At 34.1% G+C, this 17,540-nt stretch overlaps 1 protein-coding gene across 6 annotated transcripts in view; it reads left to right on the forward strand.

Moving 5' to 3' along the window:
* LOC145266986 (histone-lysine N-methyltransferase NSD2-like) overlaps positions 1–16,077 on the forward strand; it is a 136,816-nt gene extending 120,739 nt beyond the window's left edge. For all 6 annotated transcript variants that reach the window (XM_080122829.1, XM_080122832.1, XM_080122831.1 and 3 more), the window contains 3 exons: positions 5,683–5,789; positions 12,171–12,369; positions 14,912–16,077. In XM_080122829.1, coding sequence (XP_079978955.1) covers positions 5,683–5,789; positions 12,171–12,369; positions 14,912–15,519 — 914 coding nt within the window. In that variant the 3' untranslated portion in view covers positions 15,520–16,077. The remainder of the gene's footprint in view (positions 1–5,682; positions 5,790–12,170; positions 12,370–14,911) is intronic.
* The last annotated feature ends 1,463 nt before the right edge of the window (positions 16,078–17,540 follow it).

Below are 17,540 nucleotides of genomic sequence, written 5' to 3' on the forward strand. Positions count from 1 at the left end.
TCAGTCACCTCAACAGAAACAACCTTCTTAGTGACATGCAATATGGTTTCCGTTCTGCAAGATCTACAGCAGATGTGCTAATGGTTATATCACATAGGATTAGTGAATCTCTTGACAAAGGTTTCGTTTCCAGGGTAATTGCTCTTGACATATTGAAGGTCTTCGATAAGGTATGGCATAAGGGTCTACTTCACAAGATTTCCAGCTACGGTATTACTGGAAATGTTTTCTCAATCATTAAATCATTTCTCTCTGATAGGTTCATAAGAGTAGTGATTGATAGGCAGAAATCAGAGGCCCACATTATTAATGCTGGAGTCCCCCAGGGGTCCATCCTGGCCCAACTCTCTTCCTGATCTACATCAATGATCTCCCAAAACACATAAATCATTCGTTGACATCTATGCTGATGACACGACTATCTATGGCAACACATCAAAGGCTGTAAATGACAAAGTTCTCTCTAATTCTCTCTCCTCTGATCTTGAGCACGTGGTACAATGGGGGAAGAGGTGGCTGGTCACTTTTAATGCATCCAAAACCAAGCTTCTATCTTTACATCATCAACGCTCTGATCCCCATCTGGCATCAATTTAAATGGATGGCTTTCGTCTTGGAGAGGCTCCATGTTTTGACAAGCTTCTGGGTTTGACCTTTACTCCTGATCTGAAATGGAACACTGTTGCCAGGGACGCTGGGAAAATGGTGGGATCGTTCTACCGCTCCAGAAGATATCTCACTACTGATGCAATTCTCTATCTGTATAAAAGCCAAGTACGTACAAGGATGGAGTACTGCTGCCACATCTGCGCAGGAGCTGCTAAAACAGCCTATCCTTCCTTGACAGAGTACAAAATAGACTTTGTGGTTTAGTGGGGATGCCCTTTTCTCTTCCCTGCAACCTCTCTCCCACAGAAGAGACCTGTCTTTGTTTTATCGTTATTTCCATGGCAGGTGCTCATCTGAGCTCCAATCTCTCGTCCCCCCTCGCAAATCTTTCATGAGAAACACCCGTCTGGTTGAAACTACTGTCAATAATTTTCCCCACTCTCTATCTGTGCCTAAATCCAAACGTAGATTCCATGAGCAGAGCTTCTTTCTTAGAACTGCACGCCAGTGGAACTCTCTGCTGCTTGCCGGTTTCCCACTTGACTACAACTTGGACGTCTTCAAGTCCAACATAAACAAACTCCTGACAAACCGCCCCCTTAAGTAAGACACTCAATTAAAACCCCCAATACTAATGATTACTACAATGCTATCTCATTGATTACTGTACACGCAATAACCCTTATCCCTGAGTGGCCTTCAGGCCTTGATAAATGATGATCCCCATGTAAAAAAAAAAAAAAAAGAAGAATTTAACATTAGACATGAAAGTTACCTGGGGAGGATGAGGATGATGATGTGTATATATTCTCATGTCTGTGGTGTCTATATAATTGTGATATGGCCATAACCGTCTGTGTCTTTGCAAGTGCTTTTCTTTTGTGGGTGTTTGTAACATATATGCATGTAATGAAAGTCCTACCTTCTCCTTCTGTTCTCTTTGTCTTCCATCTCATCTCGTTGACCTTGAACCAAAATGCATGTTCCAAAAAAAAACAAAAAAACAATGCATTTCTTACTTGTGGAGACAATCTTTATTCATGGAGTTGTCACACTCTCTGGAAAGGTTTTCTACACACAACTCATTTCTGATTTCTTTTTCTTTCTCTTCATATTTCCTAGACGAATCTCACTAAATGCCTTCTAACTGCTTTGACGAACTGCCCCGACTAAACATCCGTCTAGCTGAAACCACCGTCAGTAATTTTCCCCACTCTTTATCTGTGCCTAAATCAAAACGTAGATTCTATAAACAAATCTTCTTTCTTAGAAGTGCTCGCCTGTGGAACTCTCTTCCATTTGCCTGTTTCCCACCTGACTACAACTTGGATGTCTTCAAGTCCAACATAAACAAGTTCCTGATAAACTGCCCCCTTAAGACACTTTATATCTCCATTACTAACAATTACGATTACCAGTGTCACGTTAACCGTGCTATTCATGGACTCCATAACACCTTTAACGTTACCCGTGTTTACATAGGGACCCACATGTATGCTGTCTACATCGTAAGGGACATAAGACAAGTAATAACTCGATTCCTTTTTTTTTTTCTTTTATTTTATTTTTTGTAACATTTATTTCTTCATTGTCCTTCCACGCATACGTAGAAGCGAACTTGTCATGAGAGGACGGTTTTTGCTGAACCCTCCCTGTAGAAAACTGATGATTTTAGGGTGAAGAAATTAATGTTTTTGGCAAATTTTTCGATATTTGTCGGGCGAAAGTTGGAACTTTAAAATGATACCAATCTTGTGAAAATCCGCGACCCATTGCGAGACATACAAACACTCATACATACAAACATACGCATATTTTCGCTTTTATATATATAGACTAGCGGGGGTACCCAGCGTTGCTCGGGTGTTTGTAGGTGTGTGTGGTGTTAAATAAAAAAGAAATCGGGGGGGGGGGGGGGCTAGGATCGAACCCGAAGCCCTGAGGCGAAGTTTGAAAATAAAATCGGCCAGCCAGAATAAGTTACTGAAAGATGTTTGAATTTATTTAAGTAAGAACCGAATTGACAGGTACGCGCACGGAAGTCGTCAAGCGTTACGACAACGTCAATGACCAGGTTTGGTTGTTATAAGCGAAGTAAAAAAGAAAACAAGCGGGGAAAAAAACACAAAAAAAGTGACATTTTAATGTTAAACATTACATATTTTTAAATCGATTTATAACTGCCCCCAAAAATACGTGCACCAACTCTTCTACATAAAGTATACACGGGGCCGTTTATTTTGGATCAACTTGTATTTAAAACCCGCTGAGTCATGTCACGTGATCTTGACGTCAGCAAGCTCTAAAGCGTCTGAATTTAAAAAACATGTTGTTATCGGTAAAAAAAAATGTAACCCTCACACAAGCTAAACTATGAACGTCTATGCTATGACAACGTTACCAAAGTTATTAGCACATTAAAAATAGTTAGATACGATAGTTAAACGAAAATAACAAGCCAAAAATGTGAAGTAAAAAAAAAAAAAAATATGCTTACAAAAAATATTAACGCTCGAAGTTTTTACAAAAAAAAAACAACCAGACACCATTTTCTTTTTTAGTAACAGTCTTTAGAGTAAGGAAGACGAAGTGAGAGAGAGAGAGACATACGCAAACAGAGAGAGAGAGAGAGAGATGTCTAGACAGGAAACGAAATACGTAATTTAATAAACGCTAATCTCCCGCGATGACCTCATTTAGTGGCTATCTGTCAATCAAACCTCTTTCACTCGCTTTTTAAGCCTTATTTTAACACTATAATCAATTCCTCTTACTCTTGGCCTACACGGTTAAGTGGTTGGAGTTTGTTTCACCTCCGCGTCAAGGCTCCCGGGTTCAATCCAGTCTCATGACCTAAACTATTTTTTTTTCTTTTACATCGTTAGACACGCGGGCAACGTTTCTTTATTTTTTTTACTTCGCTTATTCTTTAGTTTACTTCCCCCCCTCCCCATATACATTTTCGCTGTTTTTTTTTTTTGTTTTTTTTAACATCATTTCAGGGTTATTACTTATTCCCCTCCCCCCTCTACACACACCTACAAACACCCGGGCAACGCCAGGTACCCCCCCCTAGTCTATATATATATATAAAAGCGAAAATGTGTGTATGTATGTATGTTCGCTTTTTGTGTATGTCTACAAAAGGCTTCTTTCAGAGAAGCGCTCGCTCGGTTCACAACTTCTTAAAACTTTTTATATCATCTATAAATTGTAATATCTCAGAGTTAACTACGGAGCTCGCCTGTCTATTTAATTTTATTGATTTTCAAACGTTAATTATTCGACATGTTCTGATCGGCACGCGTTACATTCGGGTTTTCGGTATAAAAAAAAAGGGAAACTCGACTCTAATTACTGGCCGAAAGCCATTGGTCTCTAGAGAGCTAAGTAACGTTTGGTCAATGTCGACTTCGCTATATCAGACGGTAGCTTTCATTTCAAGACGAGACGCTCCCCCTAATAAACAGGGAGCGGGTTTTTAAAAACAAATAAACCAATTTATTGACCTCATTAAAAACTGTCCCGCACAAAATGCTAACTGTTGAATAGCTATCGCCGCCTCGTCAAAAACGCGCACCTGTTGTTTTTTGTTTTTTTTCCACACTTTACTATTTTCCAACTGCGCGTCGAGGCTTCGTTTTTTTTAAACTTGTAAAAAACAGGCACCTGTTTTTTTTTTTTTTTTTTTTTTTTTTTTTTTTTCACATTTTACTATGCGCGTCAAGGCTTCGTGTTTTTTTTTTTCACACACACCTACAAACACCCGGGCAACGCCGGGTACCCCTCGCTAGTTTATACTGAAAAGCAGAATAAACAGGCGACAGAGCGAAATAGCGCGAATCTCATAAAAGTCGACATAAATAAATGTAGAGGCGACCCGCATTCCCAAATCGTAGATATTATTATCTAGCGGGTATATAAATAGTTCTAAGCGATCATAATGATTCCGGGAGTGTGTGCGAAAGAAGCCTTTGCGAGACATACACGAAATGTTCACACACATTTTGCCTTTTATATATATAGATAGAAGATGGTAGGACACGGTTCTCTGAGTGACATCTCCCCAGGTGTGATAACAGTATTCCATTCTAGGCCATATTTGCCTGTCCTTGTTTGCCTCTCACAACACTCACTCCTTCCACAATGCTTGGTTTCTTGATGATCGAACAGGCATGATGCAAAGTACAGGTTTTACATCAGTATTTCTTTATCCTAGATGATTTACAGATCCATCTTGCAGAGTTGAGTAACTCCACACTTGTGTATCATGCCAGATAGAGAGAGAAAAAGGAAACATTAAGTTTTCATGTCTTTCAGAAAAAATTGAAGATAGGTTTCTTTTATAATTCTAAAAATTCAAGATCAAATCTATTGTTTGCTGTAAGAAACCTAACACATTTTTCATAGCAAAAGTTAGTTTTAGTGAAGAAAAAAATATGTCAAAATCCATGTATCACTGAAGACAAAGAAAAAAGGAGACATGTAGCTATAGTGGATTCTTCTGACTTAGGCTAATTGAGTCAAGAGGGAACTCGGGATGATTTGAGTTTTTTGGGTTTTTTTTTAATCCTATTGTTTAAATATAAACGTGTTCCATTTCTATCCACTGCACAGGTTTGATCGTCCACTCATGTCGGTCCAAAGTCATTGTTCGATTCAGTCAATTTGGTCTTAGTCAGTACTATAAGAAAAGAATTCTTTCTTCAAATAAATTTGCAGCTCCCGTTTAAAACAATTTATGAAAATTTGGAAATGTGAAGATGCACTTCTGCACTTACCTGGCTATAATCATTTTCGCTGTGTCATGTTAGAGCCATCTTTTTAGTCAGCAATGGAGAGTACTCATACCGAGCAAAACCAGAAATCTAGTTTATAAACAAATAATGACTACTTGATGAATTGACATGATTCTTAAATATGACGTCATTCTGTCACATTATGCAGATTTTTTTTATTTTTTGATATGCGAGAATTCTCGAAAAGAACTCTCTGTGTATGAAAATTGTAAAGTTTATATAAATTGTTAAAAAAAAAGAATTGTTTAATAAAAATTATATTTTTTTTTTTTAGGTTCTGAGTTAACTTTTAATTACAACCTAGATTGTTTGGGAAATGAGAAGAAAATCTGTGGTTGTGGAGCTCCAAATTGTAGTGGTTTCCTCGGTGTCCGTCCGAAGGTAAGTGCTCTCTAAATCAATATAGAGTACATTCTTGTTCCTCACATCTAAAATTGAATTAATGAAATAAATGGTGTTATAGGCTGCAATGAAATGAAAAAAGGAGGAAATGGAGTTCATTACTCAGTCTCACTCTTGCATATTTTTCTTACCTTTCATGTCTACTTTTGACTTTTTTATTACCCACAACTTTATATATGAATACTTTGTGGTTGCTCCTTGTAACATAGCTTGAATCAAATAAATTTGGGCAATTGATTTTTACACATATGCTTCTGTGTTGATTTTATGGTATTTTACTTAAATTGTTTTGCTTTCTTTTAATTCCATTTTATTTTGTTGGGAAAAGATATGAACAACATAAAATGCATTCACTTAGTTTGATTTGAATTTCACACAATGTAGAAAAACAAAATTAAATACTGTTATGTGATTATGTAACAAAATAAGAAATTAAATTAGAACAACAAGGTGATTAATATAAATATAATCCTTACACACAAAAATCATTTAGCATAAATGAAACACAATAACAAAAGTATTTTTACTTTAGTTGATGACGAAATCAGAATACCTAATAGCATGGAGGTGGATGAGTGTATTAGGAGGAGGTCAGAGTGTGCTGAGTAGTTTTATTATTCACATAAAGAAATCTCAAAAATATTTAATTCATGGCATCTTTAGTCAGAGAAAGATTTCAAAAAAAGTTACTTTTGTTAAGAGATTTTATTAAAGAGGATTCTTTCATCTGGATTGATAACTCTGGAATCATGCTGGAGCTGAGGTTGAACTTACCATGCTGACAAACCAACAACTGCCAGGTTAGCACAAAGACCTTTTATAGAGAGTGCCACTCAGTATTAGAATATTCTAGAAACCTCTATAACGCGCCTGTTACACTTGAACCATGTTCATTACAGTTCACACCTTTTTCAGACTACCACACTCTCTGGTACTGTCGAAAAGGAACAAACAAACAAAAATAAATCCGACTTGGCTACCTTTTTCTGTTTTAGCAAAAGGCATTTGTTACCATTGCTTTCTAAACAATGCTTGCTTCTTGTTTTTTCTAATTGTTCATTTCATCTGCCATGAGATTAACAACACCCTGCCATCACAATACCAGCTTACAGGTTTCCAGCCTCCACCACAGAGCCACATGCCCATCCCGCCCGGAATTACACTACTCTTTTTTTCCAACCACGTTCTATTTTTTTCTTTTTCTTCTGATGCAAGCCCATGCACACTTGCTAATTTGTATAGTGCTCAAGCATCTGCTGCTGATATTTCTATACGCCCTCATATGCATCTCCATATTCTTGGAGCTTCTGGAAAGTTCTCAAACCTTCTGGATTTTTTAAATCTTCCTATTTCTTTTTGCTATTATTGTAGATTTTTGTGAAAGAAAATTTTTCTGAAATGTTGATAAGGCCTCCCTCCCTATATATAGAGAGAAGATAAATGAACAACTAACATTACATAAATTGTACGTACAGTAATAAAAATAAGTCAAAATTGTATGTCTTTTTTTTTTTTTTTTTTTTTCTTTAATCAAATCGTATGTATTTGACATGTTTTTTTCTAATAAAAAGTAAAAATAGCACTTTGATGTATTATTAGAAAAATTATTTTAGATCTATGTGGCTCAGATTTTTAATTTTGTATCTCTACTATGCTCAGTTCTCAAATTAGTTAATATAAACAGATCATTTTAAATAAACCTCCATTCCAATAATTTTGTGAACGGAAATCTTTCTTAAAATCTTCTTATAAACACAGTTTCATTTATATATTTTTTTATAATCATTATTTTAGCTGTCATCAGAAACTGAATTAGTTGGGAAATGTTGACATTCAAGCATTTTTTTTGTTTTCCTAATCACCAAAGGAAGGAAGAAGGGGTTGAGAGAGAGAATAGAAAGAAATTTTAAAAGAAAGATTTTATTTCACGCATAAGAAAATCACTAGTTTTTATAATTGATTTTTTTTTTTTTTTTAAATCATCATCATAAGGTTTTGGTATTTATAGTGATGGAGGTGCCCCAGATTCCAGGGTGGGCAACACCAGGAAACATCTCACACTAGTTCTTCATGTGGTTTAATCCATGGGTTAATTACAAGTTATGTTGCAAGTTACATGCTGATATCTGTTTTTTCTTTGGTCTTTCTAGCATTTTCGTGCCTGGGGTATCTATGCATGTTATTGCATTGATGGAGAACGTAGCATGCTGTACATTAGGGCAGGTCGATTTGCAACTTTTTTTAGAAAACCAACATGGTACTGGTGATGATAGTTGGGATTTGATGTGATAAGAACAGATACCAAAAATTAGACTCCTATCTTGAACAGAAAATTGAGCATTTAATTTTAAAAATTGTGGAGAAAAATGCTGAGAAATCCTTCATTTTCATAGCATTTTACACAACACTGACTTTGAAATTTCATTATTTTTATAAAAAATCCAATTAAAATTGACATATTTATATGAAATACATTGAAAGAAAAATAAATATATGAATTATAATTTTAATTATGGATCACAACTAGCAAAATATCTTAAATTTTACTGCATTAATTAAACAAAAATTGTAAAAAAAAAAGCTAATTAGCAACTAAGTCTTAAATTTCACAATCTAAAAAGATATGTGGAGATGTATTACACAATATTGTAATTCTGTAACTTGATACAAGTTACAGAACCATGTATTTTAATTTTTTTATGAAGCACAATGATATAAACTGTTATAATAGAACTAAATTGTTCTGTATAAGTTCTTTTCAAGAAAAATGAAGGTCTAATTTGCTGGCACGATAACTTTATAATAATGTAGCTATGTCTTGCTTCCTGCCCATATACAACTGTTTTATAAAATCAATCAAATTTGACCAGTGTTTGGCTGCAAAATTGATAGCAGTAAGCTTTTTCAGTCTTTTTTTGAGTTGTTCACTATTTCTGGAAAAAAACAACACAAAAAACAATTATTTGAAAACACTTATTTTTTATATTTTTGTGATAAAATATGAATAAAACTGACTATTGTTTGAGTAAATTGAGAAAACTAATAAAATTTAATGAAAGTTTATCATCGATATTATGATATTTTCCGGAAGTAGTGCAAAACCAGTATATTTGGAACTGTTTAAAACAGTATAATTTGGATTTCAGTTAACTGTTTTGTTCTCTGAATCCTATTAAAATATACTGTTGTTGGTTAAAAGAATATTGTTGGTTTGGATCTCAAACCAACTAACTGCATATACTTGGATGATAAATTTGACCAGAATGTTTAATTTATCATAGTGTTTGAGGATAGACACCTCTGGTTCATAAACACATTAATCTTATGGCTTATATTAGCCCTCTTGCTTGATTCAAGGGCCCAATTTTCTAAGCTGCATATCTTAGTTTAACTTCTCGAGAAATGCCAACAGCATACTCTCGAAAAGTAGACTCTGGTCTTCACATTTAAATTATTTGTTTCTTCTGCTGTCAGATAATGATGATCGGGAGGGACACTATTTTTTTAGAATTCTACTTGAGGCAAATCTTGATAATTATTGATACAAAGTTTCCCCAAAGGACCAGTAAATGTTGTTAGGCTTTTACTTGTTCCTTCAATTAATTTAAAAATTGCTCTAAATGGCAGCTTTTCTAGTGGAACCTGAAAATTGCAACATTTGCATGTTTAATAATAGAGCCAGATTATATAATAAGTACCAATATATTATTTTATTTTCCACAAAAAGGAACATAATTGCAGGTGAATCTATAGAATTTACCTCCTTGTTAGCAGGACAAGTGCAGCCAATGTGCCTTTTTGACAATTTCCTGCCTTGCACTTTACTACAAAGTCATCACATCTCAAGTCAGAAAATTTACAGCTACAAGAAAATATATCAAACAATCTGTCTTGCAGTTCCTTCATTTTTTTTCACGTTGGTTGCTGCAAGAGATTTCCTGTCAATCTGTTTGGCCCTCTTATAGCAAAATATATTGACCTTCTGTCCTATATAACGTTCCCCAACAGAAATTGTGGATTAACTTACTTGCCAAATACTAATTAATTTCTTAGCAATTAACATAGAAATCCCACTATTTTTTAAATGGGGATAACTGTTTTCGAGGAAATAACTAAACTGGATGATGACTTGTTGTGAAGTTGGAGGTGCTGTTTCATCCAAACGACAAGGTGGACCAGCAAATTTTGTGAACCACGGGTTAAAACTGAACGTTGTGCTTTTACTGACATTCTAATCTGAAAAGTAAAATAAATAAATGGATTATAACTGAAGGAAACTGTTTTAGGCTATTTTCCAGTTTCATATGTAAAAATATAAGCACTAGTTATAAGAAATAATGAAAAACTTTGTTAGAGTTGGATTAGATGTATTGAAGAGAGAGAACAAAACCAAATCAGAGGCATAGTAGTGTTTAGACATTTTTAGCAGATTTTAGCTCCTTCTTCAACAACATGAATTTATCCATAAAGAGATTCATTCTTGTTGTAGCTGTGCCATTTTAAGCGAGTATTTAGAGTTTGAGAAACCAGTGCTTGTGCATCTATGTTACCATGCTATTTTTAATAGTATTTTCAAGTTAAATTTAATTTTTATTCAATTTTTAGGTGAAAGTACAGAATAGTTACAACACCAGCTCCTATCTTCCCCATGTTAAGAATGGTTTTCTAAATAATAATAACATAGATGCACAAATAAGGAAAACCTTTAAAGCAGTTTCCTTATTTACTCGTATTAATCTTTGTGTGTTATTTGATTTTAAAACTATAATTTTAGAAGAAAAATACTGCTTAAAAATAATTACTCCCTGAAAATAAAAGAAATAAAAATTTGACACTAATTTTTTGTAAAATATATTTTTATTAAGTAGAAAAACATGAAAATTTACACGGTTATGTTTCGTAAAGAATGTGTAGAATTAAATTGTATGGACTATTTTTTTTTTTTTTTTAAATATAAAATTGGAGTATTACCAAATTTTAATAAAAATTTCAAATAAAATTTGATGTGAAATATTAGGTTGGTTAAAAAAATGTTTTGAAGTTCGTTTGAACGCCAAAAAATGAAATTATTTTTGCACCAACCTGATAGAAAAGCAAATTAAAAAAGATAAAACATGTTTAAATTCACTGCAAATACTTGAAATATAATAATATATATTTTAAAGAAGTCTTTTTTGTTTTTCCTTTCGAAATAATTAAGCCTAAATCGTAATATTTTCAAATTAAATAATAAACATACATTAATTTTCAATATCAATAACGCATGTTTTGTGACGGTGAAATCTAAAATGTTTCCATTCCAAAAAAGTTCCTGAAATGAAAAAGCGGACTTTGGTCGCTATTATTTAAAAAAAAACATAATTTTACCTTTACACTTTTTTATTAATTCATTATCCTCACTCATTTTATTTAAAAATGTAGTTTAAAACATATTCTAAATAATTATTCCATTTTCTTAACAGTACAGTTTGTTTTGATGACGTTCTTGGCAATTCACCGAAAAAAATTTTAATAACTTCAATTTTTCAACTTTTAAAGTCATTTCCTCAAACAAAGATAACGATTTAAAAAAAATATTTTGTGTTGATCTTTTCTATGTCAAACCCCAACTATCATCATCATTGCATCACCGGGGTTCCAAAATCGACCTGCCCCACTGTACATGGCCAAACCACCTGAGACACCGAGCATGCAAAACATTTTTTTTTATTTTTAAAATTTATAAAATTAGGATTCTTTTTTTTATAAACATACTAGCGAGGGGTACCCGGCGTTTCCGGGGTGTTTGGAGGTGTGTGTGGTTTTGGGTAAATCAAAACTCCGGGGAAGGGGGGGGGGTAAAATTTAAAAAAAAAATGTTTTGGTAGGTAAGTATGAGGATCGAACCCGAACCCTTGAGGCAAAGTTGGAAATTAAAGTGTGAAAAAAAAGAGAGAACGACATGAACCATTGGGCCACCGTGAGATGCTAACAGAAACACGTTTGAATTTATTTAATTACTTAAATTAGCAGGTGCACGTTTTAATGACTTTGACTTAATGAGGTCAACTTTTGACTGCGGGGTAGCATTTAGTGCAGGAACGCTCCCCCCCCCCCCCATAAATTCAGTTCTCTGCACCCCTACTCTTTCTCTGGCCAACCATCTATCACTGTACCGTCCGCCATTCATATTCACTAACAAGACGTGTTGCACGACACGTTTATGCTTTTACTCAAATCTGTTCTGTTCAGGGAATTAATTTTACTTGTCCTGAGATAGTTATTCTGATTTGTGGAAGATTTGTTAGTAAAAAAAGAAAGAGAAAAAGAAATTTTTTATTTTTTTTTAAATTTTATGTTTTGTTTTTCTATCTTTCGCAGTCTGTCATCAATCAATCCGACAAGAAAGCAAAGGATTTGAAAAAGAAGAAGAAACGAAAGAGAAGCAAACTTGACTTAAAAAAGCATGAAGACGAATGCTTCCGCTGTGGAGAAGGGGGTGAATTGGTGATGTGTGACAAATCGCAATGTCCCAAGGTTTATCATCTCCAATGTTTGAGTCTTACCAAACCGCCACACGGTCAGTGAGTTTAACAAATTTTTTGATTCTTGCAAAATATTCTCATCACCAATGCATTCTGCTTGATTTAATTTGTAATCTATATATATTAATACGATAACATGTGTTATTTGTGTGTCACGCTTACATCTTTTTTCTTTCCAAGTGACGTGACTGTTGTTTAATTGTTATGACCTTCCATTTCTTGTAATAAATAATTTTACCAAAGTTTTGGTTTCGGTTTTGGTTATAGCTGAAGGAACTCAAGTTATATATATACATGTGTTTTTTTTTTTCTAAATAAATTTTGGTTTCAGTTCTGATTCAAGCATATGCACCCAAGTCATATGAATATATATATTTTATTTTTGAAATCACAACTTTACATTATATAAGAATCAATAGAAAATTGACTCTATAATAATATGTCTAAAATCTGCATTAATTAAAATATATTTAAACATATTTTACGATCAGTCTACACTGGGCATCCCTGCTAGCTAAGATAAATACTTTTGCAGTTTTAACACAAGAGCTACAATAATATCAGGGTGTCCCCATTTATGCTGAACATCTACAGAATGCCAACATCAATATATTACATATGAAAGAGTCTGCTGTGGAATTTCCACAAGTTTCGCTAGTTATTTATAATTCTAATTTTAAAACACTTTTTCTTTTTTAATTACTAAATCTAAATCTAATACTAAATATTTTAGATGGAGACTGTTAATATGCATTTTTTGGATTACTATTCTAATTTCCCACCTTCTTCAGGTGCATTGATTGGAACTAAGGAATGTTTGTTGAACTTGGGAATCTGTAAGAAATTTCAGACAAAACTTTTTAGTACATGAGGGTAATTTGATTTTGTTCCGTTAGCCATAACCTGGTAAAAGTCTTGAGTAATTCTTAATGATATTTTTAGTATATAGCCCATACTGAGGATTCAACTTTCAACCCCCAGAAGACTCACTTAGACTGATTCTATGCTTAGCATTAAATATAGAGTTTTGTTAAGTACAAATTCCAGAGTTGGACAAGATGCACCTAAAGAAGGTCAGAGGTTACATCAGTTGAAATATTATGAGAATGACATCAAATTATATTTCTGGATTTTTTAGATGAAGATTCATGATGTATATTTGAATTCTTCAGATTAATGTTCTGATCTTATGTGTTATTTTCACAAAGCTTTGGTTGATGTAACCTCTAACCTTCTTCAGGTGTATTTTTCTTGAACTCAGAAATCTGCACAAAATTTCAAACATAACCCTTTATTTAATCCACAGAGATAGCATGCGCTTCTTCCATCAGCCGTGACTGGGTAGAAGTCTTAGAAACCAGCCGAAAAGTTGTGAGAACAGTAATCCAAAAAATTCAAATAATATGAATAATGAATCCTCATCTAAAAAATTCAGAAACATTTCATTGATTAAAGAAAATGTTTTTGCTATTTTTTTTTTATATTTGTTTCATTTTGTGTCTTTCTATTTTTCATATAATAACCATTCTTTTTTAATAGCTTTTAATTTGTTAAATCCAATTTGAAACTCTTATGAATTCTTTATTTTGAAATCTTTCCCCTCATCCTCTATTATTTATGGACAAACTACTGTCTTTAAATTACAGAAAGTTAAAAAAATCCATTGCTCTTGGGCTGAGATATGAATTTCTTCAATCTTAGTAAGTTAATTCTCATAGGCTTCATCTATCTGAGTAGGGGGTTATTTTATTGCTTTGAGGTGCCTTCAATAGGTTTCTGAAGGAAAGATGTTGTCATGAGCAGGGAGATGGTCAAGCTGATCAATTCAGATCCCCAGTTCTTGATGCTCTGGTGACCTGCGATGAAAGCTGGATCTACTGCTATGACCAAGAAACTAAGAGACAGAGTTCCCAGTGGAAGCATGCTGGCTCAAGAAGGATAGACAGAGCAAATCCATCTAGAAACTTATGATGATCCCTTTTTTTACTGGACAAACAGTCAACAAGGAATACTATGTTAAGTTTTTAATGGGATTCAGGAAGAGATTTCGTAGGAAGAGGCCAGCACTCTTCAAATCGGGTCAGTGGCATTTGTACCAGTCCACAACTCCATCCTTGTCACAGACTATTTGACCAAGATGGGCATCAACACAGTTTCTCAGCCTCCCTGTAGTCCAGACCTTATTCCTTGTGACTTTTGGTTATTCCCTAAGCTCAAAGAAAAACTTAGAGGTTGTTGTTATGAGGCTGTGATGAGTGTCATTGATATGCTCACACAAGAGGACTTCTATGGGGAATTCCAGAAGTTGTTGGAACAGTACAACTAGTACATTGCAGCTGGAGGAGATTACTTCAAAGGGGCACTAGAGTTTAATGTGTTTACTATCAATAAAAGTGTCCATACGAAAAAAAAAAGTCTGGAAACTTATTGCAGGATCATCGTAATTGTCCTAGTCGACCAATTGTATTTTATATAAGAAAAATGTTATAATTTTTAGATTTAATTTCTAAACCTAAAATGAATTTGTAAATTGTTTGCAATATTTTCTCCTTTAATCAAGGATGTTTGTATTTTTAGGTCGGTGGACGTGTCCGTGGCATCACTGCGATGAATGTGGCAAACAGTCAACAAAGTTATGCCATGAGTGTCCGAACTCGTTTTGCGCTCAGCACATTGAGAACAACATTTACACTGTGGATGGCCGGGAGATTTGTTCCGACCATGAGGATCAGCTTCTGAGTGTTTTGAAGCCATATACAAATGGCCCAACAAAATCAGAAAAGGGCAAAACGCTCGCCAACGGCATCCATCCTTCAGTAGTGAAGATGAAGAAGATAAGCGGCGAAAATTGTCGTCTCTTGGTTGAGAATAAGAATGGCACAAAATTTGAAAACGCTTTGAATGAGAAACCAAAGACAGGGCAAGGTAAAATGATTACCGCGAATGGAGAAACGAAAAGCCAGTTGTTGGGCAAGCGTGGACGGAGGACGATGGAGAATAAACGGCAGGCGAAACTCCTTAGTTGTAGGGACATTCCGGGTGCGGCTTCGATCAGCCGTAACTCTATTAAAGCCACAAGTGAGAAAAAAATGAACAATGCTTCTGGTTCAAATTCACCTATGTTTGATGACGATGAAAGCGATGAAGAAATTCATGATTTAGTTATAGACTTACCGCAAGTATAGAGACGATCATCTTCAACCAACACAACACCCACCATAGTTTTTCGTTCTTTTTATTTTATTAATGCATTTCATATCATTTTTTTCTTTTTTACTTCAAACAAAAAACAACTCAGTAATATATAAAAAAAATTTATGACTTTTTATGGTAAAATTTGAATCTCATGATTTTTTTTTCCCCCTTCCTTTTCAATCCAATTTAAAAAAAAATTCCACAGCCAAACTAATATTTGCAAAATCGTCAAACATCAAAAAACAAATTCTTTTTTAAGCAGAAGGGTGTTGTTCATTCTACCTTTAAAGAAAATTACTGCCGACCCTTCCATTTCTAACGGCATTAATTGTGTACATATTTTTACCCCTTCCCCTCCAACAACTACAGCCCCCTCCCTCACCCTCACGCTTCTGTCTCAATTTTTTTTTAACTGCCAATACCCCCCCCCCCCCTCCATAACATCAAAATTAATGCTGGGTAGGAAGAGAGAAAACGAAAAACTGATCAAATAATTTTCAATGAAAAAAATATTTTTTATTCCTGTAATAAAAAATTAGACATTTTAATTTTCTTATTTCTTAAAATTTTTTCCTTTTTTTTTATCCAAAAATGTAATTCTGGGCAGGGAGGGGTGTGAGTTGTAGATCTTTCTCTCTCTCGTGTGTGTGTGTATATGTATATGTGTGTAAGATGTGAATTGAATGATCCGAAAAAAATTGTACAAAACAAAAAAAATTTTTAAGTCTCACCTATGCAAAGCCGACAACAAGTTAGAAAAAATCTTGAGTTTCCTTTTTAAAAAATGAAAATGGAAGAAAACTGGTGATAAATTATTTTATTTTATTTTTTTTTTTTTAATTTGCTTATGAAATTTTTTTTTTTTTTTTTTCTCTTTCTGATCCGGAAAATATGAGACTATTATCGCTGTAACCCTAACCCTAATCTCTCTCGTATAAGTGTGTTATGAAAAAATGTACATGTTAATCTGACTTTATATCTCTTCAGTATGTACAAGTGTCGGTTAGCGTTACTAGTCAACAGGCTTTGCAAGTTGACAACTGGCTACCAATATGCAACTATCTGCCCTGATCAGACACTGGCAGATGATGATATATCAATTTCAGATGTATGAGTGAGCAGATGTGAAACTAATGATTTCGCGAAAATAATTATAAGAAATTTATATTCTTGAGAGGAGAAAGATTTGTGATTGTCCGCCGTTGATTAAAATCTAGAAAATGTCAGATTGGTTTTGGAGAGTATGAGTTAGTGGCTTTCCTTTTCTCTCTCTCTCTCTCTCTCGTGTGTGTGTGTGTGTGAGAGCCCATGAATTCGTGACATGGCCAAAATAATTACCGGAAAGAATTGTATAAAGAGATTTGAAAATGTTCTGTGCTTCAGTAAAGCCGACAACAAATTAGGAAAAATGGAATCCATTTCTTCAGATGTAATATGCTTTAAACAATTAGAACTGAAATATAAAAGAAAAAAAAGATGATGAATATGTTGAAAAAAATTATTTTTTTACTTTCTGGGTCGGTGCTAATCATCATCTAGTTACCCCCACCCCCTAGAGTCGTGGGTGCAAATTTTAGACAATTTCTTTTTTAAACTTTCAAAAATTTACCCGAGATTTACTTAATTTTTTTTTTTTTTTTTACCCATTCTTTTCTTTTTACTTCTCTTCTGCGTAGTTCCTCCCTTTTTTTCCTCATACCCCCCTTTCTTTACCCACTCTCCATTTTTACCTCTCCTCACTTCTTCTCTCTACCCTCGTCAGTCTCCCCATCTTTCATCCACTATCCTTCCCCATACTTTTTATTATATTTCCTTCCATTAACATTTTTTTTTTTCTTTAAAAAAAAACAAAACAAATCTTTGGTGTAAAACTTGAATTTTAATTCTGTACCCGCTTATTTTGAAATGTGAAAACCCCCACCCCCCATCTCTCTTTCAAATAATTGAAATCCCAATTTGAAATTTTATTAATAGAACGGACTTTTTCTTAAATAAAAGAACGCTTCTTTCA

This window comes from Euprymna scolopes, chromosome 42, assembly GCF_053919585.1.
Source record: "Euprymna scolopes isolate OS-2025 chromosome 42, ASM5391958v1, whole genome shotgun sequence".
Taxonomy (NCBI): Eukaryota; Metazoa; Mollusca; class Cephalopoda; order Sepiida; family Sepiolidae; genus Euprymna; species Euprymna scolopes.